Genomic DNA, 27,818 nt, shown 5'->3' on the forward strand with positions numbered 1-27,818 from the left:
TGCATGTGTAAATATGGTTTGGGGCGAGGGGGTGTCAATTTCTTGTGTTTAATTTGAGAATCTACATTTTTATTCTCTCTCCATGTGTCCTGTATCATAGCTACATGTATAACGTTTGCAGCAAAAAAAAAAACCAAAAAAAAAACAGAAAATCAGTGAAATATTCAGCGAGTTCTGATTGATTAAATGCACTGACACTTCACTGCGCCTGCCAAACAGATTACACTGAATGGAGCGGGTGACCGGTCCAAGATGGTAGCCCCACAGCTTGTCAGCACCAGTAGGCAGTAGTGGTCGATGTGGCGTCTACTCTTCATTATGTTTATGGGTGGAACAAATTAGTCGTGTTACTGTCCTTTGTATGCACTATTTGTTTGCAAACCTTGCACATGGTAAATTGCTGCTCCACATCAGACTTTTTAAAACCAAACCAGTTTCAGATAACGGAGCTGGAACCCCGTTTCAGAACGAGCTACTTGCTGCCCGGCATATCTGCTCCGCCTTCCGCCATTGTTGTCAATATTCCACATGTTTTGGGCTGCAAGTGTGTCGCACACTTACATACGTCATCAATGGGAATTTATAATTTTTATCGTGGGATGACATATCCTTACCGTGGGGAATGTTTTTGACGATATATCGCCCATAAACCCCTGAAGCTTAAAGAAGTGATCTTTGCCATCTCTGCCATGCACAACTCAGTCACCTGCAGTACTTAAAGTCTGCAGTGTTGTTGGTGAAGACAAAGGGAGATAATACAGTTTCCTGGGGGGGGGGGACTCCGATCTTACTTATCAGACGTTCTGACACACAACTCTGTAGTCTCACAAGCTGCAGTCTGCCCATCAGATAATCGTAGATCCATTTGAAAAGTGGAGCATCCACCTGCACATCCCTCAGTTTAGCCCTGAAGGCACTTGAGAAGTCAAAGAACATGATGCAGACCATGGTGTTGGTCTCCTCTAGCAGGCATGCAAATGCATCCTCCACCCTAACATGTGGCTGGTATGCAAACTGCAGAGGGTCCTGTGATGAGTGTACCAGTGGTCTAAGGTGTGCCAGGACCAGTCTCTCTATGACATTCTTTAGAGGTTAGTGCTATGGCTCTGCAGTCATTGAGGGCCTCAAGATGACCCTTCTTGGGCACCAGAACCATGCAAGATATTTTCCTTAACACTGGTATTCTCTGAAGGTGCAGGCTGAAGTTGAAGAGGTGCTAAAATACTCCACACAGCTGGCTGTCATACTCCCTCAAGCACACGTGGGCTGATGCCATGTGAACCAGCAGCCTTTCTTTGGTTGGGCCTCTTCAGCTGTCTGCTCACCTGGTCATTTGTTATGTGTAGTCCAGTCTGGCAGTTGGGGGATGTAGCAGAGTCTGTAAGGGTGGAGGTGTCAGGGGTGGTAGAGAAGGGAGCCTACTGTAGGGGGTTTTGGATGGCATGGGGGACACGAGAGTGTGCCGTCATTAGGTGGGTTGCAGACAGAGGATCCAAACCTGTTGAAAAACTGGTTCGGCTCGTTTTCTCTTTGTGTGTTCCCCTCGGCTGCACCCTTAGTGTAGTATATTCTTAGGGCGTCTGGACTTAGGGTTCTTGAGGACGTTTCACCTCTCATCCAAGAAGCTTCTTCAGTTCTAAATTTTGGTGGAGAGTGCAGAGTATTAAACCTCTGTATGTATTGAATTCCTAAACAAAAGGGGCTGTGAGCCTATAGGCTTATCCCTGAAATGGGTCGTTACATCCACCTGGGAGAGGTGACGAGGGACGTCATACAGAAGCCAATGTACTCGTAGATCTGTAAAGGAATAAAGAGTTTTGCCTTGACCTGCTCTAATTGTAAAGTGTCACGAGACAACTTTTGTTATGATTTGGCACCGTATAAATAAATTGAATTGAAATGAACTGAAATTATTGTCCATATTGTATTGTACTATATTGTATAGTGTTGTATTGTATTACACTGTATTTATTGTCTATACTGTTATTGCACTGTTGGGCTTTGAATTTATACTGTCTTGTCTGTCCTCTGTGTTTATGCATCATGTTTTAATGAGTGTATTTTGGTTTTTATTTTTACTTTTTCTCTTTTTATACTAACTATGTGCTTTTATGTGGCACCATGGACCTTGACCTTGACCTTGTATAGAAGGACAGTCTTTATGTATTGAACAGATACAATTACTATGATTGACTGAGTCAGACTGAAGGAATTTGGTGCCTATAAGTGATTGCACATCCATGTTTATGTAGAAAGAACAAGTATAGCACAAAGAATTATTGGGGGGCAGCCGTGGCCTAGAGGTTGGAGAAGCGGCTTGTGATCGGAGGGTCACCGGTTCGATTCCCCCACCGGACGGGCAGGAAAAATTTGGGTGTGGTGGAGTGATTAATGTGAAAAATACTCCCCCCCTCCATTAGCCGGCTGATGTGCCCTTGAGCAAGGCACTTAACCCCCCAATATGCTCCCCGGGCGCCTGATGCGGCCCACTGCTCCTGTGTGTGTTTCACTGCATGTAATTTGCCGGGTGTTGCATGTGTGTGTTTAACTAAGGATGGGATAAATGCAGTAGTCAAATTCAGTAGGTGTATGTAAAAATATATATACTGCCAATAAAGTTGATTCTTCTCTTAATTTTTTTCTTGTCTTTTGACTGTTTCACGTTGGCGTCCTCAAGGTGGCGATAAAGCATTGGCAAGCTGCTTGACCAACTGCCATTAAATCCAAAGAAGAAGCAGAGGAACTAAAACGTGTATTCGCTGACCTGGTTAATGTGCAAATCCTCTTTCGGACCACGTAGGTTTGGACCATAACGATATTGTTGGGATGGAGAATGACATCCTTGTCTCTCTTGAGGATTTAGGGTAAGTCAAAAACGCAATATGTCGCTGTCTTAAGATTATATGCAAAAGCTTGCATTCGAATGACCAGCTTTACCGAGACTTTCCTACTTTTTCCTGCGTATTTCGGTGTAGCAAAACGGCTAACTTGCTGGTGTAGTTAAGGTTATGCTGATAGATTTTTTTTTATTTCACTGCGTCATAGCTATCTCTGGGCGCACCGGTATTAATAGACCTAACTTTATATATCCACAAGCTACGCCAGCACAAACAGAAATTCAAATAAACGATTTACTAATAAAGTCTTTCTTGCTAATTACTTGTGCTAAAAACTCTCGTAGCTTCTCACATGTAAATTAAACGACCCGAGACCATTTCTTTTTGAGATTCTTTCTTAAATAAACATATTTTAATTTTTGGTTTGGCTTCTTTGGCGAATATGGAAAGTCATTTCCGCCAGTGTGATTAAAACAAGATCCTGTATGTTATTATAATAATTTTTTTTCCCGAAATAGTATTCAGTTAGTATTTCAAAATAATGACTCGAATATCGCAAAATAATAAGTTACGTTTCTCGAAGTAATGACTTAGTGTCTTAAGATTTTAGTCTATCAGCCAATGGCTAGTAAATTGAAAAAAATCAGCCAATATAAACATTTACAGCTTTTCTTTTTAGTTACTTTAACAATTTCAGTTTATTCAGAACAGTCTTGAGGCACAGTTGGTGGTCTTGTTTGTAACCCGGGTATGTAACGTAGTCTAGCGGGTTTGTTGTGGAAAGTGAGTTTCATGCTGTAAGACAGGCATGTCCAAAGTCCGGCCCGGGGGCCAAATGCGGCCCACATTCAAATTTCTACCAGCCCACAGCCTCTGTCATAAAATCAATAATAGGCGGCCCACCAGCACTGTTGACCACAGTATAAAATATATGTCTACAAAATACAATTTTACATTATACCAGCAGATGGCAGTAGCCTCGTGGCCACACTCTTAATTAACTTGACCCAAGGGTCAAAACTTACGTGGCCCAATTTCAAAATGGCGACTGCAACCAAAAGAAGGAAAGTTGACAGCGAGGGCCGCCGCTTTCAGGACAAGTGGAAATTGGAGTATTTTTTCACTGAAATACGAAACAACTGTGTCTGTCTAATTTGCCAAGAGACTGTGGCTGTTTTCAAGGAATTCAATATCAAGAGGCACTACTAGACGAAACATGCAAACTACGAAAATCTAACTGGGAACGAACGTGGCGAAAAGTTGAAGCAACTAGAAGCTGTTTTAACGGCACAGCAGCGCTTTTATACAAGATTGCGCGGGACAAATGAAAATTTCACAAAGGCTAGCTACGAGGTGGCAAAGCTGATTGCCAAGCACTGCAAACCTTTTAGTGAGGGTGAGTTTATTAAAGACTGTGTGATGAAAATGGTGGACACAATTTGTCCTGAGAAGAAGAAAGAATTTGCCAATGTTTGCCTGGCTCGTAACACTGTGGTACGGCGAATTGAAGACGTTTCATCTCATATTAAGAGACAGTTGGAGGCAAAAGGAGGAGAAACTGACTTTTTTTCGTTAGCCTGCGACGAAAGCACCGATGCCTCTGACACCGTTCAGTTATTGATTTGTTATTGAGGAGTGGACAACGAAATGAACGTGAGTGAAGAGCTACTTGACCTCCAGAGCCTTAAAGACCAAACAAAAGGAACTGATTTATTTGTTTCTGTTTGTTCTGCTGTAAATGACATATAACTACTGTGGGGAATAAATCACTGGGATTATTACAGATGGCGCACCTGCCATGGCTGGCGAGCGAAGTGGAGGAAGAAGGAGGCAAAGCTATAAAACTCCACTGTATTATTCACCAACAAGTTCTATGTGCCAAACATCTGAAATATGATCATGTGATGAAACTGGTGATAAAGGCTATTAGTTATATTCGCTCCAAAGCCCTATGCCACCGCCAGTTTCAACTGTTTCTGCTCGACATTCAGGCTGAATATGGAGATGTTGTGTATCACAACAATGTCAGATGGCTCAGTCAGGGGTCGGCACTGCAACGCTTCTATTCTCTTAGGGAGGAAATCGGACAATTCTTGGCAAAAAGGGACAACTGATGCCAGAACTATCCGATCCTGTTAGGCTGCCTGATTTTGGATTTTTAGTTGACATAACGTGACATCTGAATGAGCTGAACACGAGCATTCAGGGGCAAAATGCAGTGGTAAGCCAACTGTATTCACACATCAAAGCCTTCAGGACCAAGCTGCTACTTTTCCAAAGGCACCTGTCACACACGCAGCCCAATACCACGCATTTCCCATCCCTGCAGAAAATAATGACCAGTTTTTCACAGAACGATATCAGTGCGCAAACAAGGAGATATGCAGCAGATGTCTCACCCGTGCTTATGCATTTTCCTAACAATGGCTACTATATATATTTAAATGCAGTTCCTCTGACAAGATATAGTACAATACTACCAAAGGTGTTGTGGGTATATTAAGATTTGTACCCTGAGTTTTGATCCAAACATCAAAAATGTCATATGGTGTGACTGTCCGGCATATGAGAGCCCTCACAAATAAGAGCATATTTCCAAATAAATTATAAATATTTAATAGTTCTACAGTGCATATAAAATAATACTGTGTTACCAATTGCCGTCGATGAGTATGCATAATGTCGAAACAAATTCTGTCCAAATACATTTGGTCCGCAAAATGGTCGTCATATGGTGTGACACTATAATTTATATTTTGAACGGACAATAATTTGGACATCTTATTGATGAAGAGCACCGCACCCAACCAGGAAGTTACAACAATATCTCTGGAGTGGAGTTGCAAAGTCATGAGTTGAGTTGTGCTTTTCTGATTTTTGGTTAAAAAGCAAACTGACATTGAGGTGTGGTGCAGTGCATCATATGGCGTGACACCATGTCATTTGGTGCGACATTCACAATTGTGACAAGAAAAGTCTTTGTTAGTTGCAGTTCATGAAAATATCAATAGATCAAAGGAAATTAGTATCAGCAAGAGTCTTAAGCAATTTCTTACTGTTACAGGGTTTAAGAGAATTTATCTAAAATAGCTTAAAAACGTTGAGGAGCAATGTCCTCCGTTGCATGATGATTTCGAAAAATAAACCGAAATATACGAAATTTTCACAAGGAAATGTTAAATATCAAAGCAGTCATGATTAAAATGTTTGATGAAGTGAGTTAGAAAAAAAATAAATACCTCATTTTCACTTCATATGAAATAGCTTTCATGTCACACCATATGACAATTTAAGGCACTGATAGAGCAAATTGATGAAAAAAATGCAACCTCCTAGCAGGTGGATCATGGCATGAGCATAGAAGTTCTTCCTGTATTAGTTTCTTTGGTACCAGCACGTTATCACATTCTCAAATTCTTGCGAGAGTGAAGGGAGAAGCTAACGGCTGTAGAAGTGCTTCTGGTTCATGGAACATCTTTGTCGATATGGCGGGATCCAATTCGTGAGCAGGTAGTTATTTAAGTACCTTACTGTCATCACAGTTGAAGCTCCAGCTTTACAAAACGGTTGCTTCCATACTTCATAACACAAGAACAAGCTAGCATTTGTTGATGTTTGCTAACCGTAACCAGTATCAGGGCAAATGTTAGCTTATTGCACGCAAGTGTTAGTTAACATTTAAGTCTGATATCTCGTGTTTAAATTCTAAACGTTACGATATCTGTCGTAATATTGCAAATAATAGAGATCATGTCAACCCTTGGGTTCTATAACAGTAAACCTGAGCAACATTTAGATGTGTTTTGTTAATGTTACTTTAGGTACTCCAGTAAGTTATGAAGATTAGAAGTTAACAACATAAGTTAGGCACCATCTTTAATATTGACATTACAACAGTTGAAGTACATTTGGGCATCACTGAGTAACTTTTTTCAGAATGGCAGAGAAAGCTCCAGTTCATCCCTGCTAACAGAACAGGCCAAGACAATACTGCTATTGGTAAGTGTATGTTTTACTCAAAAACATAAACTGCATGTGGCCATCACAAAGACTGAAGCTGTATGCTTCGTTCACAAGTGGCCATTAAATTTTATCTTGAAATGGCACTATTTATTTTTAGTCTGAGTTAATTGTAGTGAAATTATTGTTGTTATTGTTGCAGCAAATTTTAAGGACCCACATGAGAGCAAAATTACAGGAAACTGATGACTGGCACATACTGGCTGTGTGAGCAGCATGTGGATTGTAGGGGTCTTGACTATTTTTTGTTTCAAGTGCATGGTTCTCAGCCATAGTACACCTGAAAATGATCTATGGATATGAGTATTACATGTGCTAATAGTGACGCACCAATCCAGTGTTTTCTTAACCGATACAAAACTCAGGTTTTTGGCAGATCCAGTGTATTAGTGCAGTACTCGTGCTTTTTTAAAAAAATACAAATTGATTCACATTCAAATGTTTCTTAATAATTGTCATTTTACTATGTCCACAGTTACACATAACTACATATCACTTCCTAACTGTGGAGATATTCAAACACAAACGTTTATTATGGTAAAAAAAAAAAAAAAAAAAAAAAAGAAAGAAAGGTAGCTGTCTCATAGCATCTCTCTGCATCTTTGTACTTCATATATGTGTGGCTCCTTTTTTCTGTTTTCCTCACGAACCAAAGCCAATCCATGACATTATTGGTTACATATTCATGTATGTATGGTACATAGTTTTTGTGACTGATTCTGCTTTTGGTCTGTTTAATTCAGTTGATGTGAAGAATGGAGTAGGCTGGACGGCAGATAGCAAGAGCTTCCTCCCTTGGACTTTAGCTGTGCTGGTTCATTAAGAGGTTCAGTATGTGGGAGGTCAATCAACACACCTCTTATTCTAAAAGTTTCTAGATTGGATTCTTTGATGCTGACTCGCTGTTCAGTCATGTCTGGTTGTTCTATAACTCTTCCAAAACTTTTTTCCTGCCCAAGTTTTTCTGTAGACCTTCTGTCCAGGGCCAAAATTTGTGGGACAGCAAGGTGGATGGGTCCTGGGACTTGTATGTTTCCTGTGATTACCTGTATATTAAACCTTAGTGCAGAGTTTATTTTTCATTGTTGGTGCACTTTATGGAACTGGGACACACTTCCACAGAGGGTATCAGACAAATGTCATATTGCAGATGTATTGAGTGAAAGTAAACACAAAGGTTGTGTTGTATGTTGCAATAAACTGTTGACTGTAGTTTTAACAAGAGAAAATGTAATAGTTGTTCAGACACCAATCATAAGGATTTGTTTATGTGATGAACAAACATATAACTATCAGACCATCAACTCTCTTTGTTTTTTGTTACAGATGCTGCATACTGTTCCCAAAATTCAATTTGAAAATGTTTTATTTGTTGTCCTTCTGTTGACAGTTGACCATAGGGTAGCTGAGGGCAAGTGTGAGGCTGCTCTGGTTTTGTAGTTGCACTTTAAGAGCTAATTTGGACTACTTCAGTTCTTCCTTTTGTCTATGAGAAGGAACCATGGACAGGGTATTTTGAACAAGTAGATGGTTAGCTTTACTGAGTCTTAATAGCCTGTGTTGCCATTGTATTATATGCTGAGACCGTGCTGCACATTTTCACAGCATAATCTCAGTATATGCTCAACATGGTTGGTACACCTGTAGTTTAATTGTGTAGATCAAAAACCTTTGGTGGTTGTTGGATGTGTCAGAGAAATTAAAATATATTTACTGTCACCTCCATTATGGATAGACGCTTAAGATAACTGATGAAAATGTATACAACAGCTAGGCTGTATTTATCGAGATCTGTGGTGCCAAATGGCCGCTCCTTGTTTCCAGCGTAATGTGTGAAACTAGACACTTGTAAATGCTAATGATTGTTGTTTTTAACTATATCACATTATTTCAGTAAATTCACATTACTTTTACTATTCTTTAAAGTTTACCATTTATTTATGACACTTTATCTGTTATTACACACATGTTGTAATGTTAAGGTGTATGAAATAAAAAACCATGCAGTACAGTGTTGAGTTATTGATTTAAAAGTGTGATAACTGCAAAGGACGAAAGTGGGACTATAGTGAAGCAGTGCATCTCTGCATTGAGGTTGTCCCTGTTAACCGTCGGGGTAAGCTGAAAGTTGATGTCAGTGGAGTGACGCTTTGTTCAGTCAGATGGCCCTGCCACAGACAGCAGGTGGAGGAATACAAGTAACGAATGGGCAGTTGGGCCAGCTAGACATTTGTCACAGACAAAGCCGGTAAGATATGATTTGTACAAACTATTTTTGGTTTGGGGAACGTTCACGGAATGTTAATTTTTATTAAAAATATAAACTTAAACTTGCAGAGAGGGCCAAGCTTACTCTTGTCATAGCCCTGTGTTCAAAGTGCAGAAATGCTCTCTTGCATTTTCTGCTTGCTCTTCTGTGTGCTTTTATCGTGTGCCTGCATTTTGTTATGTGTATTACTTTTGAGACTAAATACACAGTATAAATATATACCGTATTTTCCGCACTATAAGGCGCATCGAATTATAAGCGCACCTTCAATGAATGGCCTATTGTTTTCATATATAGGGGGCACCGCATTATAGGGCGCATAGAATAGAAGCTACAGTAGTGGCTGGGGTTGCGTTATGCATCCACTAGATGGAGCTGCGCTAAAGGGAATGTCAACAAAACAGTCAGATAAGTCAGTCAAACTTTATTAATAGAACTTTTCCTCGATTCAGTAAACGCGTAAAAGAAACAGTCTGATACTGTTACGGTAAATCAAACGTTAGTGCAATCACAATATAGTAACTCTCGAAATAGTGCAAAGCAATAACAATATAACAATAACTCAACGTTGTTCAAACGTTAATGTCCATATTCACAATACGTAAAGCTCACTTTATCAGTTCATTCCTTATCCACGAATCCCTCGAATTCTTCTTCTTCAGTGTAAAAGAAACAGTCTGATACCATTACGGTAAATCAAACGTTAGTGCAATCACAATATAGTAACTCTCGAAATAGTGCAAAGCAATAACAATATAACAATAACTCAACGTTGTTCAAACGTTAATGTCCATATTCACAACACGTAAAGCTCACTTTATCAGTTCATTCCTTATCCACGAATCCCTCGAATTCTTCTTCTTCAGTGTCTGAATTGAACAGTTGGGCGAATACGGCATCCAACATGCCCGTCTCGTCAACGTCGTCATTATCCGAGTCAGAGTCATTATCCGAGTCAGTGTCGCTGCTGTTTTCTGGCAGTTCAGTGACGATTCCTGCCTTCCTGAAAGCTTGGACCACAGTTGAGACTGATATATCAGCCCAGGCATTTACGATCCACTGGCGGATAGTGGCGTATGCCGTTCGGCGCTGTCTGAATGTCTTGGTGAACGTGTGTTCGCCTTCTGTCATACACTGCCCCCACGCAGTTCGCAGTCTAGCTTTGAGTGTCCTGTTGACACCAATATCTAGCGGCTGGAGTTCTTTTGTCAATCCACCCGGAATGACGGCAAGCACTGAATTAGTGTGCTTCACTTGTTTTTTGACACCGTCGGTGATATGGGAGCGCATGGAGTAATAGATCAATAGGGGCTGTGTGAAAAAAGCCACCCGGTCTCTTGACGTAAATTTCTCTCAGCCACTCACTCATCTTTTCTTCATCCATCCATCCCTTAGAGTTAGCTTTGATAACGACGCCGGCTGGAAAGTTTTCTTTTGGCAAGGTTTTCCTCTTGAAAATAACCATGGGTGGAAGTTTCTGACCATTAGCCTGGCAGGCGAGAACTACAGTGAAGGACGACTTCTAATTCCCTGTGGTGCGAACATTCACCGTACGCGCTCCCATTTTATCCAGTGTGGTTCACAGGAATATCAAAGGTGAGTGGAACCTCGTCCATGTTGATGATGTGCTCTGGCCGGAATTTTTTTTTTTTCAGCGATCTTGTTTTTGCAGTATGCGCGGAAAGTGGCCAGCTTTTCTTGGTAGTCTTTTGGCAGTTGCTGCGAAACACTAGTTCGTGTGCGGATGGAGAGATTACGTCTTTTCATAAACCGATAGCACCAAGAAGGTGCCTCTAAATTCATCGATGTTAAGTTCGCGTGCTAGCACTGTTGCCTTTATTCGAATAGTGACTGTAGAGACACTTCTACTTGCTGCTCTCTGTCAACAACCCCCTATTCGAGTTTGTCCTCTAACTGTGGCCATCTTGCTTTGTTCCCTCGGAAACTCTGTTTAGTCTTCTTTACCTGGCGCAGGTCATCTTGCTGCTTCATCCACTTCCGCACCATTGATTCGTTAATGTTAAATTGTCTCGCTGCTGCTCTATTCCCATGTTCTACTGCGTGACTGATAGCCTTGAGCTTGAACTCCACGTCGTAAGCATGTCTCTTGAAAGGAACCATTTTGGGGTCTTTACACACACAAATGGTGTTGTACTGGAATTCCTCTTTACTGTACCGGTACTTAAAGCCGTTACTTCGGCCACGCCCCCTGACTACGGTAGCCACGATTAACCAATATTGATCCATACATAAGGCGCATCGGATTATAAGGCGCACTGTCGGCTTTTGAGAAAATTGAAGGCTTTTAGGTGTGCATTATAGTGCGGAAAATACAGTAATGTATAAATGCCATCAAGAACGGTACAAAGATGGATGGATGAATAGGACAAAATATGATAGGATGCCTTTGTGATTGCACACTTGTACAACATCTGATGCAACTCTTTGTGGTCAGGGAATAAGGTGCTAAAAGATATAATAAAAAATGAACTGCAACAAACAACTCAAAAGCAGAATGGAATAAATAAGTAGGAAGACAAAAACATAAATAAAATAAATGAAAAAAATATCTATTGCACAATTCCAGATATTTGTTTTGCACAGTGATGAGGTAATTTCTTTTATAGTGCTTGGATAAAAACTGTTCAGGGGTCTGGAGGTAAGGACATCAATGGACAGATGATGCTTCTCGGAGGGCAGCATTGTGAACAGAAAGTTGTCTGGATGACAACAGCAGTTCCTGGGACAAATTTGCTTTAATCAGTGACTGTAAGAAGTACATTTGCTACTGTGCTTTTTTCCACAAACCAAAGGACTGTGGTAGTCCAGGTCTTGAGAGATGTAAGTTCCCAGGAATTTGAAATCACTCACTCTCTCCACCTTGACTGCTTTGATGTAGAGAGGGGCAGGATCCCCCCTCTTCCTCCTGAAGTAATAACCAGTTATTTTGTTTTGGACTGGTTGATTGCCAGATGATTATCTGAGCACCATGAAGTTGATGAAAAGCGGTCTCAAAACACAGCCCTGGGGGGCATTTTCTCATTAATCACTCCACCACACCCAAATTTTCCTGCCACTCCAGTGGGGGAATCGAATTAAACTGGCAACCCGTCGGTCACAAGCCGCTTCTCCAACCTCTGGGACATGGCTGGCGGAATCTGGAGTGCCCAGAGGGAATAAATACACTCCACATAAAAGATCTGAGCCAGGGTTGGAAATCAGAACCTCCTTGCTGCTGTACCATCCAATGACAAGAAACAAACAGACTGCTTATAAATCTAGTGAAGGCAAAGCCCCCAGTGCCCTGGCCACCAGCAGCTTGAGGAACCCTGTAGCTTTTTTGCAGCAACATTGATGTTTGACTCAGGGACATTGGTTTTGGTGATATTGAGCTTCAGGTGATTGTTGGTGCATCAGCTGATGAACTTTGGTGTATGTTGTAACTGAAAGCAATCATCCACAACATTAAAATCATTGACAGGCGAAGTGAATAAAATTCATCAGATGTTTATAATGCAGTGTTCTGTGGGGAAACTTTGCATTCTGGCAATCGTGGATGATTTCTGACATACCCCACGCACCTAAACATTGCAGACCAGATACACCTCCACCATGGCAACAGCTCTTCCTTTTAGCTAGTCTTCCCCCACCTTGGACAGTGTACCCCGTCACATTTCGAAAATGGCTCAGGAATGTCTCAAATGGCCTTCACGCTCCCCAAATACAAACCTACAACCTGACGGCCCCGTCTCACCTGTCAAGGGAAGAGACACAGGACCACTGATAATGGTATTTTGTGGTCACCAGCATTGGAATGTTGGATCCTTTGGGTCCTGTTCATTTAGGATAGGGCCTCCCACCTGTACTCTTGTTTCTGAAACTGCAGACAGTTTCAGAGTGAAGTTTAAAACAAGTCTGAGCTCTCCTCTTGCTGAGAAATGCTCTACGTCAAAGCAGAATCTGGTTAATTCCTTCAGAAGCTTATCATCATGGTCATACTGTAACTTTACTGGTAAGTAGGGTTGGAAGGTAATAAGGTATACTGCAGGGTCTTAAAAATAGCAAGGTATCAGTTTCAGTACCGTCAGTAAAAAAAAAAAAAAAATAAATAAAATAAAATAATGCAATGCACTTATGTAGGAGGTATGGATTAAATATTAAACAATTTATTTAATGTCATGTGTGGTTGAATTTTCAGTTTGGCTTTTGTAGTATAATATATTCTATTTTTGGAGATGTTCAATAAAGTTTATGAATGTGAACAGCGCGGAGAAGAGAGAGGGGGAGAAAGATGGCTAGTTGCACAAGTGACCTGGTCCCTAAGAAAAACATGACTCCTGCAGTTTGGCAGTATTTCGGGTTCCAAGCCAATGAGAAGGGAAAGGAGGTAAATACGGACAAAGCCATTTGCAAATTGTGCATAAAAAGGTGGCCACAAGAGATGGAACTATATCTAACTTAAGGACCTATCTCCGAAACAACCACCCACTCACTGCTGCGAGGATGCATTTATCCCCGAGTTCACGCAGTGCATCAGTTTCAACGCCTCTCGCTGATACCGATGCAGGACCAACAACAACTGGGTCAACGACCAGTTACACGCAGCTGATGATAATGGGGGCCTTCGGGAAAACAACAGTACAAAAGAGACAGTGTCTGTTGAAAAACCTGTACTGATGCAGTGATAAAATACTTGGTGAAGGAAATGGTCTCTTTCCACACGGTGGAAAAAAATCTTTTAAGGACATGGTAAAGGTCCTGGATGCCCAGTATGAGCTACCTGGATGAAAATGTTTCTCACAAACAGCCATCCCACATTTATATAATAAAGTTAGAAAAGTATAGACTGTATCAAATAAAATAAGTCTGTGCTAATAAGTGCTGTCAATTGACTCTAATTGACATCTAAAATAAATACTGCACAAAGCTGCGCTCTTTTAATATGAATAAAGGAACTATTCTCAGATAAAACAATTTGCAAACAAAAAACACATCTGGACTGGCTCATACCATTGTAATCACGCGGGGTGCTGCCACCCTGAAATAATACAAAAAAAAAAAGTTCACTCTGTGCATTTTGAAATAGCCTATATATGCAATAAAATCTAACAAACTGAAAAAGCTGAAATCTCTAATGAGAAATTTGCATGCTGTTGAGAAGTTCAAGCCTCCATAATCACAGAGAAGTGATGGCGTCTTGTTGCGCACTTGTGGTGTCTATGTCCTCATTTATAATTTCTTTGAGTCAAAATTCAAATTGTACTTGTAGGGAATATTTTGACCAGAAATTTTGACATTAAAAAATACCAGCAGATTTTAACGGAAACCCATGTCACTGCAATACTGTATACCGGGATAAAATGTGGAGGAGATTTAATGGTATAAAAATAAAAAAACATTTGGATAACGTCCAACTCTACTGGTAAGAGAAGCGAAGAGTTGTGGCTGAAATTAACTATGGTTTTACTGTTTTAATTTAGCTGTGTGTATGTTCGTGTGTGTGTGTCCCTGTAGGTACCAGGGCCCTCTGTTGGATGAAGGAGCTTTGGATTCTGTTGTGAGCAGAGGAGCAGCTTCACCTGAGTATACTAAGCTCTGTGCCTGGATTATTTCAGAGCTTAGACTATACTGCAAGTTGGAGGAGAATGTCCAGGCCACAAATTGTAAGATGTATTGTATAACCATTAACCAAAGCTGTACATGAGGCACCTTCTCCTTCAATGTTTTTTTCTTTATTTTTATTATTTTCAACATTGTACATTAATACTGAGGACATCCAGGCTATGAAGAAACACGTGTGGAATTATGTAATTAACAAAAAAATTGTTAAACAACCCAGAATATGTTTCATATTTTAGATTGTCCAAATCAGCTAACCACATTTAGCTTTGATGACAGCTTTGCATACTCATTGAATTCTTTCATCAGATTCACGAGATAGTCGCCTGGAATTCTTTTCAGTTCATAGGTATGCCTTGTCAAGATTTAATTTGTACAATTTCTTGCCATGTTAATCAGTCATCAGTTGTCTTGTGCAGAGGAAGGGTATGTACAGAGGCAATATCCCTATTAGTGCTACTACAACTACTGTACAAATCTATATTATGGCAAGAAACACTCAGTAAGGAGAAAAGACAGTCCATCATTACTTTCGGAAATCAAGGTGAGGACCGTTCATCCCAGGAAAGGAAAACCAAGAGCTACCTCTGCTGCAGAGGATAGGTTTATTGGAATTACCAGCCTCAGAAACCGGCAATTTACGGCACCTCATATTAGAGCCCACATAAATGCTTTGTATAGTTCAACTGGCGGACATATTTCAGCATCCACTGTTTAGAGGAAATTGCATGAGTCAGGCCTTCCTGTTTGAATTGGGCAAAGAACTCATTACTTACGAAGAACAACAAGCAGAAGAGATTTGCTTGGGTCAAGAAAAACAAGGAAGGGATATTGTCTCAGTGGAAGACTATCCTTTGGTTTGAGGAGTCCAAATTTGAGATCTTTGGTTCTAACCGCCGTATCTTTGTTATATAGATATAGAGAGGGTGAATGGATAGTTCTTGAATGTGTGGTTTCCAGTGCGAAGCATGGAGGAGGTGTGATGGTGTGAGTGTGTTTTGGTGGGGGCATTGTTGATGACTTAGTCAAAATTGAGGGCACACTTACCTCAGCATTTTGCAGCAACATGCCATCTCCTCTGCAGACATGCAGATGAGCATGTTTCCCATCGGACCCAAATAAATTAAACTTGCTTTGATCACTAAAGTGAACTTTGGACCAGTTCTCCTCTATCCACACAACATGCTCCTCAGCAAAAGTTAGTCTAGCCTTTTGATTCTGCTAATGAGATGTTTGGTCACTGCAGAGTGAGCTTTCAGTCCCAATGCTCCTTAACGTCAAGATACTGTGTGAGGAGACAGATCCTTACCCTGTTTGGCGCTGAACAGAAGAGCAATTCCAAGTGCAGTGTTTAACCGATTGCCCATTGAGATTCTCTACATTATCTTGTCCTCTCTTGTATTTGTCTTTCGTGGACGACCAGCCTTCTTGAGGGACATGAATGAGTTTGTGATGTTGTAAAGATGCTATATTCTACAAATCACAGATTTGGAACGACCAACTTCTCTTGCTATGGCTGATAGGGTCATCCTATCAGCCTGTTGCTGGAGAGTTTCAGTCACTTTAGAACTTCTCACCATTTTGCAAAGTCAGTGAAAACTGGAAAATTAGGCTGACAGTTAAATAGGTTTTGTCAGATTTTTAAGGAAATTAGCACCAGGTGCCAGATTAACACCAATAGCTGGGAGGTATCTGACGGTGCTCTCTAATTTTGATCAGTGTTCTTTTTCAGATATCTGTAAGTTTTCTATACAGTGCTTCATAATATTTGTAACTCATGAAAAATACTTAAATACTGCTCTTTTACACCTGGTTGGATAATTTCAAATAGGACTATGCAGTGACCTTGACATTTAGGAAATTGTAGGTTGTTCTCTAATTTTGTATGTATACACAAGTACCTTGTTTATCGCGTCAGCTTTATTTTTTACAATTATTATATATGTTTTAAGGCTGTAAAACCCCTCACCACACACACTTTTCTCAGACAGGCATTAACATTTTCTCACCGCAGGTGCCTTTGTTGGTGCAGAACGTTTCGTTGACACTGTGGGTTTTGTCGGGGAGAAAACTTGCAAACATGTAGCACTTCAGAGTCACACTGCTAGCGATTGAACATTTATGTAAATTTGGCAAGCTAAACGCATTCTGTACTGTACAGGAGACACGACACGGAGGAGATTGATTAACAATGGTCTACAGTCCCTTAGCCAATCAGGACGCAGAACACAATGTGTGGGTTCTCCCTTAGCCAATCAGGATGCAGAACACAATGCGCATTCATCCGCTGATGAAAAAAACAGAGCATGTAAAATTGCACAAAAAAATGCTTTATAGTGAGGGACAACTGTAGATATCGATATAGATATAGATATCCACACATGCACAATTAATTGAGTATATATTGTATGTAATTCGTTAGATTATGTTAAGTTTTGACAGAAAAAGGGGGGAAAAACTGACATTTTACTGTTGTCATAAAGTCAGCAGTGAGGGTTTCTGGTCTGCCAAGTTGCTGCTGACACACCTAATGCTTAGACCTGGTATATGAGATATAATTATATATATTATATAATAAATATTATATAATATTTAAACACGTTATGTGTTTGTCTCATTAGATCATGTTTGTCATTTAACCCTTCCCAGGTCCAAGTGAGGCAGAGGGATTTCAGCTGGAGATGAGTGGTCTGCTGTCAGAGCTTGCATGTCCTTACTCTGTCCTCACCAGTGGTGACATCACCCAGAGGCTCCTCAACAGGACTGACTGTCTGCTGCTCCTAAGTATAATAAAAGCACTTTCCAACTTCACAATGTAAAGAGCAACTTCATTTTAAAGTTTTTAAGAAGAAGAAAAATTACTGTATTTTTCTGCGGGGAGAAATGAAAAATTTTTCTTCATTCTTATTTTTATATACAAACACACGTCCCTGAAATACACATGGACACAGAACATCTATAAAGACTTGCATGAAGAGAGTGATGGCAACGCAGCATAGCACACTGCTACAAGCACTTAGGAGATCAGTGCCTTACTCAGGGGTATGACAGCAGCACAAGAGGCTTGTCTGAAATTATTTTTGGAATAGTCTGCACATCTGTGCAGGTGGAAGTTGGAAGAGATATGCTACATTTACATGAAAAAATATAAACAACAGTAAATAAGTATGTTAATCTGACAAAGTCTGTACACTCCCACAGTCTAAGGAGCTTTAAATGTCCCACACTTGTAGCAGATTTTTTTTGGTATTGATTGTTTTGTGTTGGCATCAGTTTTGGATGCTTGGAGTGTATGAGACAGCTTTTCTCGCTGATTTTAATAGCTAACTTCACCCAAACTGCTTATATCAATAGGCTGCCTATATTTTACTTGTTATATTTTGCTTGTCATAGCAAGAAAAACAGATGTAGATCTAATATTGGTAGGGATAGTTTGATTTCATTTAAATTACATTTTTACGTTTTTTTGCAATTTTTATCTCAGCCTTTCTGGTGTCCGAGTTGGAGGCATCAAGGATGATCCTGGTTAATAAGCCTGAGAAGAAAGCCCAAGAGTCGGGCAGCCCTCTGTTCCAGGAACTGAAGAGCATATGCATGGTGCTGGGCATGTCCAAGCCTCCTGCCACCATTACCATGTTCCAGTTCTTCAGTGGTATTGAAAAGAAGGTTAGTTTGTCTAGTGACACAGAGGGATGATGCAGAATATGGTTTGGCAATGTCTTTCAGGGACATCCTGGAAAGATATCCTTGTTTGGATGGAAGCATACGTAGCTCCAAAGTTTGTATGTACCTTTACAGCCATCACAAATGCTTGCGTCTAAAATTTGCAACCTGAATGGTTCTTTTTCTCTTTGACCCAGAGGACAAGATCTTCATAATTGCCAAAAAGAGTTTGAAAAGTGGCCTTGTCAGATCACAGCACACATTTCCTCTTTCTGTCAGTCCATCTCAGATGAGCACTGGCTAAGAGAAGTCAGTGGCATCTTAACTTGCATGTGAAGACAACAAAGTGCGTTTACCAACAGTGGCTTTCCCAAACTGTTTCCAAACCCGTATAATAATGCACTTTGTTGGCTTTTAATGCAGTGCTGTCTGGTGGGTTCCGTGGTCACGAGAGTTTGGCAAATCTTGAAATTAGCAGGAGGAGAGTTGCTGGTGAGCAGCAGTCCTGAGGTGTGTTTGGCTTAGGGAGCTAACGGCTGATGGAGCTTATAGCTTACAGTGGAGCTAAACACCAAGAGTTTCTGTTCAGAGGACCATGATGTGTCCAACAGTGAAGTGCAGTTTAATGTTAGAACACAAGTTTAAATAAAAGGACACAAGAGAGACACAGTGACAAAGAATTTCATCAAAATCTGTGTTCTTAATTCCAGGTCCCAATTTTCTGAAATCTGTTTTTCTACAGTTTACAGATATTCATTTTGTTTTAAACATATGTCTTTGAGTAAAGCAAAATCAACACAATAATCTGTTTCCTCAGCAGTTTAAATTGTTTTTGTTATGCCACTAATTATGCCGCTGTAAATGATAACGAATAAACAAAATTTGATCTTTTGACCAGCATCAGCTAATACTTCTTCCAGCAAATTATTGCATTCTGTTTCATTTACATTTTCCACAGCATTCTCACCTTGAAATTGCGATTATACTACGTCTGCATGTTGTCCATTTTTTTTTTTAGCTAAAAGAAGCTATAAGCCGAGTGTCATCAAATCATGTAGGAGAGCCTTTGATGAAGAAAGCCCTCGGACCTGTCCACTTGGTAAATACTCAAACTATATATAAATACTATATTGATTAACAGTGCATAAGTGAATGATGGCATATATAAATTTTCTTTCCTTGCTGTGTTTCAGGAAAAAATTGAAGCTATAAACCAAGCACTTGTAAATGAGTATGAAGTGAGAAGAAAAATGTTGTTGAAACGTCTCGATGTGACAGTGCAATCTTTTGGTTGGTCTCACAGAGCAAAGGTATGTGGAAACTTGGAATCTTCTCATTCTGAAAATGGCATAATGCACTGATCAAGTACAAATAACACTAGAAGGTCCTTTTTTCACTATATATTCTATACTATGTATTCTGTTTTAATATATTTAATATTTATTTTCTTCATGTCAAGTAAATTTTATTCATATAAAAATGAATAAAAGTTACTAATATGCATGGATGGTATAAGAATGCGTATAGATGGAGAGGAAGACCAATCCCCTTCCAGTTTAAGCCTGCAGCAGCAGACTGAGGAGTGGTTCAGGGTTAATGTGAGCCAGCCCAAACTATAAATTTTGTCAAAGTTTAAAGATTTAAGCCCACTTCTAAATGTGGAGATGGTCTGCCTCCTGAACCCAAACTGGGATCTTGTTCCACAGGAGCTTGATAGCTGGAGGCTCCCATTCTGCTTTTGAAGTCTCTAGGAACCATAAGTAACTCTGCATCCAAGCAGGTTTTCTCGTGAGGTAAAAGGGTTCTATGAGCCTTCCCACAAGTGTTATTCTAGATTTTAGATTATTTTAATCTCATTATTGTGAGCCACACTTGAACACACTTTCTCATCACACCCTAGAAAGAAATCAATCAATGTAAACCAGGCCTCACGGCACTGTCTGCTATGTGGACTTCAGAAAAAACTTGATATCGGCTGGCATTAGGAATGGAAAGGAATTACTTTCTCAATTATTTGGTCTATAAAATATCACAAAAACTGTAGATTCCTTGAAGTGGTTTTCTATAGCTCAAGGTGGTATCATCAAATGGCTTGTTTTGCCCAACCAATTGTATAAAATGTAAAGATTTTTGTTTTGCTGTAATGTAAGAAATGTAGCAAATCCTCACAGTTTAGAAGCTGGAATTGTGAAATGGTTGACATTTCTGCTTGGCAAACAACTTCAAAGGTTATAAAAATAGCTGGCAGTCGTCTTTTGTCAATCAACTAAACCTTACCATGTTCAGACCTGAGTACAGCCACACTAAAACTTCTGACTCCTACCAAGCCTGTCTAAGAACACATGGGTTTTAACAAGAAAAAATGTTGAGCATGATTTGAAAAATCTCGTATATATGTCACAGAGTAATACAATATACAGTATATATATAATGGGCTCCGATGATTACAGTCATGTTCCAAAAAGCAAATCGCATACTTAACATATTCTATAAAGAATTTTTTTCATTATCTCAGGAGCTTGGCCGACACCGATGATCATATTTCTCTAAATAAGGCCTGCCCACCTGGTTATGTCTTTTTAAACCAGCCCAGACAGCTCTTGTTTACTGTTGTTTTGAAGCCTTTTCTGTCCTGATTAAGGAAAAAATCTGCTTGGTAATAGACCACCTAGATACAGTGCATCCGGAAAGTGTTCACACTGCTTCGCTTTTTCCACATTTTGTTATGTCTCATATATATATTATATATTATATATATATATATATATATCTTATATATATAGTCTCATTCCAAAATGGATTAAATTCATTTTTTCCCTCAAAATTCTACACAAAATACCCCATAATGAGTGAAACAAGTTTGCTTGCTTTTTTCCAAATTTATTAAAAATGAAAAACAAAAAATGTAACATGTACATAAGTATTCACACCCTTTGCCATGACGCTCAAAATTCAGCTCAGGTGCATCCTATTTCCATTGATCATCCTTCAGAGGTTTCTACGACTTGAGTCTACCTGTGGTAAATTCAGTTGATTGGGCATGATTTGGAAAGGCACACACCTGTCTATATAAGCCCTCACAGTTAACAAAGAGCACAAACCAAGCCATGAAGTCAAAGGAATTGTCTGTAGACCTCTGAGACAGGATTGTGTTGAGGCACAGATCTGGGAAAGGGTACAGAAAGATTTCTGCCACATTAAAGATCCCAAAGACCACAGTGGCCTACATAATCTGTAAGTGGAAGAAGTTTGGAACCACCAGGACTCTTCCTAGAGCTGACCCCCCAACTAAACTGAGTGATCGGGGTAGAAGGGCCTTAGTCAGGGGCGTGACCAAGAACTCAATGGTCACACTGACAGAGCTCTAGCATTGCTCTGTGGAGAGGGGAGAACCTTCAAGAAGGACAACCATTTCTGCAACACTCCGCCAATCAGGCCTGTATGGTAGAGTGGCCATGACGGAAGCCACTCCTCAGTAAAATGCATATGAAAGGCCACCTGGAGTTTGCCAAAATGCACCCGAAGGACTCTCAGACCACAAAAAACAAAATTCTCAGTTCAGATTGAACTCTTTGGCATGAATGACAAGCGTCATGTCTGGAGGAAACCAATCACTGCTCATCACCTGGCCAATACCATTCCTACTGTGAAGCATGGTGGTCGTAGCATCATGCCATCTGAATGTTTTGCGGCAACAGGAATTGGGAGACTAGTAAGGGTCGAGGGAAAGATGACTGCAGCAATGTACAGAGACATCCTTGCTGACAACATGCTCCAGAGTGCACTGGACCTCAGACTGAGGCGAAGGTTTATCTTCCAACAGGACAATGACCATAAGCATACAGCCAACATCACAAAGGAGTGGCTTTGGGACAACTCTGTGAATGTCCTTGAGTGGCCCAGCCAGAGCCCAGACTTGAACCCTATTGAGCATCCCTGGAGAGATCTGAAAATGACTATGCACTGACGCTCCCCATCCAACCTGATGGAGCCTGGGAGGTTTTGCATTAAAGAGTGGGAGAAACTGCCCAAAAATAAGTGTGCCAAGCTTATATGATCATACTCAAAAAGATTTGAGGCTGTAATTGCTGCCAAAAGGGCTTCAACAAAGTATTGATCATAGGGTGTGAATATTTATGTACATGTTATATATATATATATTTTTATTTTTAATAAAATTGCAAAAAAATCAAACAAACTTGTTTCACTTTGTCATTATGGGGTATTTTGTGTAGAATTTTGAGGGAAAAATGATTTTAATCCATTTTGGAATGACACATAAAAAATGTGCAAGAAGCGAAGCCGTGTGAATACTTTCCGGATGCACTGTATGTTTCCACCTTAACCAGTGAATTCCCTGAATTGTTGTCTACAACTCTGCCAGGTTTCGATACACTATATAGACAAAAGAATTGATCCAACAGTCCATTACATCAACGATGACTTTATGACATCGCATTCTAAATGCATAGACAGCTTTGCAGCTATAAGTTTCCACTCCTCTAGGAAGACTTTCCTCAAGATTTTGAAGTGTTTGTGTGCGATTTTGCCCATTCATACAAGAGAACAACAGTAGGATCAGGCACTGATGTTGGACAAAAAGGTCTGGCTTGCATTCTCTATTTCAGTAAATCCAAAAGGTATTCAGTGGGGTTGAGGTCAGGGCTCTGTGCAGCCCAATCAAGTTCTTCTACAGCACATTAATCCAACCATGTCTTTATGGACCTTGCTTTTTGCAATGGGGCACAGTCATGCTGGAATAGAAAAGGGCCTTCCTCAAACTGTTGCTGCAGAGTTGGAAGTATAGCACTGACTGAAGCATTAAGATTTCCCTTCACTGAAAGTAAGGGGCCTCCCCATGAAAGCAGAAGTCAAAACTTAGTTTAACATCCGACTAGTTTCTTGACATCGCCTCCTTCTTTCAGCGATTTGCTGAATAACATTTATAATTCATGTTACACCACTGTAGATGAAGTCTCTCCTTTTAAAACCAAAAGATTTAGTCTAAGCATAGCCTGAAAATATTCAGAGGATGAAGGAAAAATGCTGCAAGGTTGAGCAAGCACTCATTAGTTCACCTCGAAATGTTGAGTTCTCTTCTTTAGACTTTCAGTGCTATGGTTAAAAACTCTCGAGCTGCATATTTTGCTACTTTAGTTTAGTTGTGTATTAAATGTGCCTGTTGTGGGTTGTTTGGGTGTGATTTTTCCAGCCCTGTGGAAATTTACTGCAAATTTACCGCGACTCACTTGGAATTGTAGTAACGGGGGATATGGTTATCAGAAAATGTTTGTAGCATGTAAATATTAGAGTATGTTAAGAGGAAATTCACACAAGTGACCTTGCAATTAGTTAGCCTGAATGATGTCCATTGCATGTAAAGTCCTGTTATGAAGCTACACTAGCATTTTGTGCTTGCTTAGATGTTAGATGCTCATGCTGGATGTTTAGCATTGCTAAGCGTTGACTTAGAAGATTTATGCCTGATTTAAGTTCTTATATTGTGTGATGGATTGTTTCTTCTGTTGGCTTTCTTTCTCTCCAGAACCGCACACAGACACATCTATACATAAATGTACCTCCACCCTATGTGCATGATGCATTCTAATCAGTGCTCCCTGCAGCCACAGCTTTATTCAGAACTCTACATCAGTTCAGGTTCACCAGAACAGACACTATGTCTCCCACTATTCTAAAATTTAAACTGCTCTCTGATAGTAGGTTTCATTCCTTTTTTCTTTGCTGTGGTTCAGCCTCTTTTAAAAAGGCAACCTGACTCCTCTTACCTAATAATTTTAGATCTAAATTTCCAATTTTTGCATTTTAATGTGTGTAGTCTTTCAGTTCATCCACTCTATGGGTTTTAATTTTTTTTGTAAAGGACTTTGTGACTGTGTTTCGAAAGATGCTATATAAACATTATTGTTATTAATATTACAGGTGCATGCTGAAAAGTTGGCCAAACTTTACCAACCACTACGTTCTGCCCTTGGCACCAAAAGTAAGATCTCTGTTGCCCACCTTCTTGCTGCTCGACAAGACTTCTCGAAGATCTTGCGTACAAGCAGTGGCAAGATAAGAGAGAAGACTGCTTGTGCCATTAATAAGGTGGGTTACACACAGTGTAGTCACAGTCTTTTCCATATTCAACTTACTTTATGTAGTATTCATTGTGATATGTGCTAAAACTTGCAAACTATAGTATATTTACATTACTTATTGCTTATATATTTTTTCACTAACAGAGGCAAGAATAAAACTGACACAATCACTATGGCACAGCAATGTGTGCCTCAACTTGAAGATCATTTTAAGTTCATTAAGATCATTTATTTTTGTTACTGTGTAAATGTCCCATGAAAATATTTAAAATTGTGTCCACAAGCAGCAATTTGTAAGTTCAAGCCCCTTTGCACTCAGATTTAACCATGAGCAGGAGCAAGTTGGTTTCACTTCATCTGGTTAAATTCTGTTTAAGGGAGTGAGATCAATCACACTCTTGTTTCTGCATCACAGTGCATGTAGCATTTCAGTAATTGCAATAAACAGCGACCTTGATGAAAGGTAAAATTAAGGATAAGCGTACCCTGCCCAGAGGGTTACTGGGGCCCTGCCTTGGAGCCAGGCCTTTGCCCATGGGGCCCGGCCGGGTCCAGCCCAAAGCAAGGACATGGATCTGTCCTTCAGTGGGCCCGCCACCTGCAGGAGGAGTCAAAGTAATCCGGTGCAGTGTGGATTGGGCAGCAGATAAAGGCAGAGACCTTGGCAGTCCAATCCATGGATGGTGAAGCTAGCTGTTGGGACATGGAATGTTAATCTCACTGGTGGGGAAGGAGTCTAGCCAGCTCTGCAGCCTCACAAGGGTGCTAGAGGGATCATAGGAGTTTGCCCAACCAGGCCACATGTGTGTTGTTGACTTGGAGAAGGCTTATAACTGAGTCCCTCGGGGCATCCTGCGGGGAGGTTCTCCGGGAATATGGGGTGGTCGGTCAGTTGTTACGGGCCATCCACTTTGTGTATTGCCGGAGTGAGAGCTTGGTTCGCATTGCCAGCAACAAGTCAAACTTGTTTCTTGTTAGGGTTGGACTCTGTTGTGGTTGTCATCGGTTCTGTTCATAATTTTTAGGTACAGAATTTCTGGGCACAGCCAAGTGGCGGATGATGTCATGTTTGGTGGCCTTAGGATTCCATCTCTGCTTTTTGTGGATGATGTAGTTCTATTGCCGTCATCAAGCAGTGACCTCAAGTTCACACTGGGATGGTTTGCAGCTGAGTGTGAAGTGACTGGGATGAAGATCAGCACCTCTAAATCCGAGGCCACGGTTGTCAGCCGGTAAAGGGTGGATTGCACACTTTGGTTTGAAGGAGAGTTGCTGCCCTAAGTGGAGGAGTTTAAATATATTGGGATCTTGTTCACGAGCGAGAGTAAAATGGAGCAAGAAATTGACAGGTGGATCGGAGCAGCGTCCACTGTACCGGTCTGTCGTTGTGAAGAGAGTTTAGCCGGAAGGCGAAGCTCTCGATTTACCAGTCAATCTACATTCCAACCCTCACATATGGTCATGATCTGTGGGTAGTGAAAGAACAGTATTGCAGATACAAGCGGCCGAAATGAGTTTTCTCTGCAGGGTGGCCGGGCTTAGCCTTAGAGATAGGATGAGGAGCTCGGACATCCTGGAGGGGCTCAGAGTAGAGCCGTTGCTCCTTTGTATCGAGAGGAGCCAGTTGAGGTGGTTCAGGCACGTGGTTAGGATGCCTGCTGAATGTCTCCCTGGGAAGTTGTTTTGGGCATGTCCATCCAAGAGGAGACCTGGGGTAGACCCAGGACACGAGGGGCTTTCCTGCTGAGGCTGCCGTCCCCATGACCTGGATTCGGATAAGTGGAGGAAGATGAGACGAGACAAGCAATAAACATAAATAACTGATACCAATAATAATAATGAACCAAGACAAACTCAGAAGGGTCTTCAGCCCTAAAATGTGTTAGTCTGTTTTGTAATACCTGAAAGCTCCCTGACTCTGTATAAATACAGTTAAATATTTTGCCGTTAGTCCCTTTTTTTAACACATCATGTTTAGTAAAAATGACAAAAACTTAAAAAAAGTTGTCAAATTTGGCTGAAGGGCTTCCTTTTGAATCATCTTGTTTTAACAAGTACCTTTTTCTTAGGTCCTAATGGGCAGAGTGCCAGACAGGGGAGGTCGACCCTGTGAGATTGAGCCTCCGCCTCCAGAGATGCCCTCCTGGCAGAAGCGTCAGGATGCTCCACTAAGTGGAGGACCCTATGGTGGGAGTGGACATGGAGGTGGGAGGGGGGGCTATGATCATTACTCCCAAGGTAGCCGTGGAGGACATGAGAGAGGAGGCGGAGGATATGGAGACAGGGGAGGCAAAGGAGGAGGTGCCAAAGGGGCAAAGGTGCAGGGAAACTGGGGAGACGGAGGCAGCGGAGGGAGAGGCAGTGAGAATCAGGGCCACTATCAAGATGCAGGAGTTCATCAGGTGGGTGGAGTGAGAGGTGGCTATGTAGGAGGGAACAACCAAGGAGGCTTTCAGGACCCTGGCTCCCATGGAGGACGAGGTGTTTACCATGACAGTTACCACCAAGATGGAAGCTGGCATCAGGAGAGGAGCGGTGGGCGAGGATGTCGGGGGGCTAGGGGAAGAGGAGGTCGAGGATGGGGTGGGAGAGGGGTGCAGAATTTTAACCAAGGAGGACAGTTTGAACAGTTCTACCAACATGGTGGGCAGCACTATAGCCAAGCTGGCTTTAATCAAGGCAGACACTACAATAGTTAAAGACTAGTATGGGGCATTAAAGCAGAGTCCACTGAGAGTTGTATGAAATGTCAAATGAGCATCTGGGATATATACACATAGAGAGACTGTATCTACTTGGGACATGCTGTTTTGGAATTATTGTGTTGCTACAGAGGACAGTTCTAATGTGGTCTTTTGCTTTTTCATACATGTGTATTAATATTTTCTCTGGCTTCTCAATAGTATTCAAGGTAACAGCTTTACTATAAATAGTTGATTGGATGAACTGCTATTTTGACCTCATTTTGACATTGTATGAGCCATATATTAGATATTTTTTGAAAGAGAAGATTTCAGTGTGAGTGCACCTACTGTGTACCTTGCATTAGAAGTGCACCCTGTTATTGCATGTAGGTTTTTTGAAATCCTCAATAGTTTCATTGAATTTGACAGAAAAACATAATCTTTGCAGTCTATTTTTTTTCCGTTAGATTTGACTGGAGTCTCTTTTGTTATTTATTTCAAAAATGTCAACTTCTGCTCATGGAAGATTATGTGCATTAAAAATTTGTATATTGAAAAGCTTACATGTGTGAATGATCAATAAAATTTGAAATGAGAACATTACTTGTCATTCCGTGGTTATCTA

The 27,818-nt window shown here is 40.7% G+C and overlaps 1 protein-coding gene and 1 long non-coding RNA gene across 3 annotated transcripts; both read left to right on the forward strand.

The window, feature by feature from the left end:
- Positions 1–2,709: 2,709 nt before the first annotated feature.
- fam98a (family with sequence similarity 98 member A) lies at positions 2,710–27,791 on the forward strand. 2 transcript variants are annotated; one of them, XM_046402906.1, is made up of 8 exons: positions 2,710–2,864; positions 14,641–14,789; positions 17,395–17,529; positions 18,230–18,411; positions 19,427–19,507; positions 19,602–19,718; positions 24,349–24,516; positions 26,579–27,791. In XM_046402906.1, exons 1-8 carry the CDS (start codon positions 2,827–2,829, stop codon positions 27,206–27,208), a joined length of 1,500 nt encoding a protein of 499 aa, XP_046258862.1. In that variant the 5' UTR covers positions 2,710–2,826; the 3' UTR covers positions 27,209–27,791. The 2 variants fall into 2 exon arrangements, with proteins under 2 accessions (XP_046258862.1, XP_046258863.1); XM_046402907.1 differs by lacking the exon at positions 14,641–14,789 and having other exon boundaries at positions 2,722–2,864.
- LOC124066488 lies at positions 2,871–13,276 on the forward strand. The gene is made up of 2 exons (XR_006844617.1): positions 2,871–6,836; positions 7,601–13,276. It is a non-coding gene; the product is annotated as an uncharacterized LOC124066488 (long non-coding RNA).
- Positions 27,792–27,818: the final 27 nt, after the last annotated feature.

The sequence above is a fragment of the Scatophagus argus genome, chromosome 10 (assembly GCF_020382885.2).
Source record: "Scatophagus argus isolate fScaArg1 chromosome 10, fScaArg1.pri, whole genome shotgun sequence".
NCBI lineage: Eukaryota > Metazoa > Chordata > Actinopteri > Scatophagidae > Scatophagus > Scatophagus argus.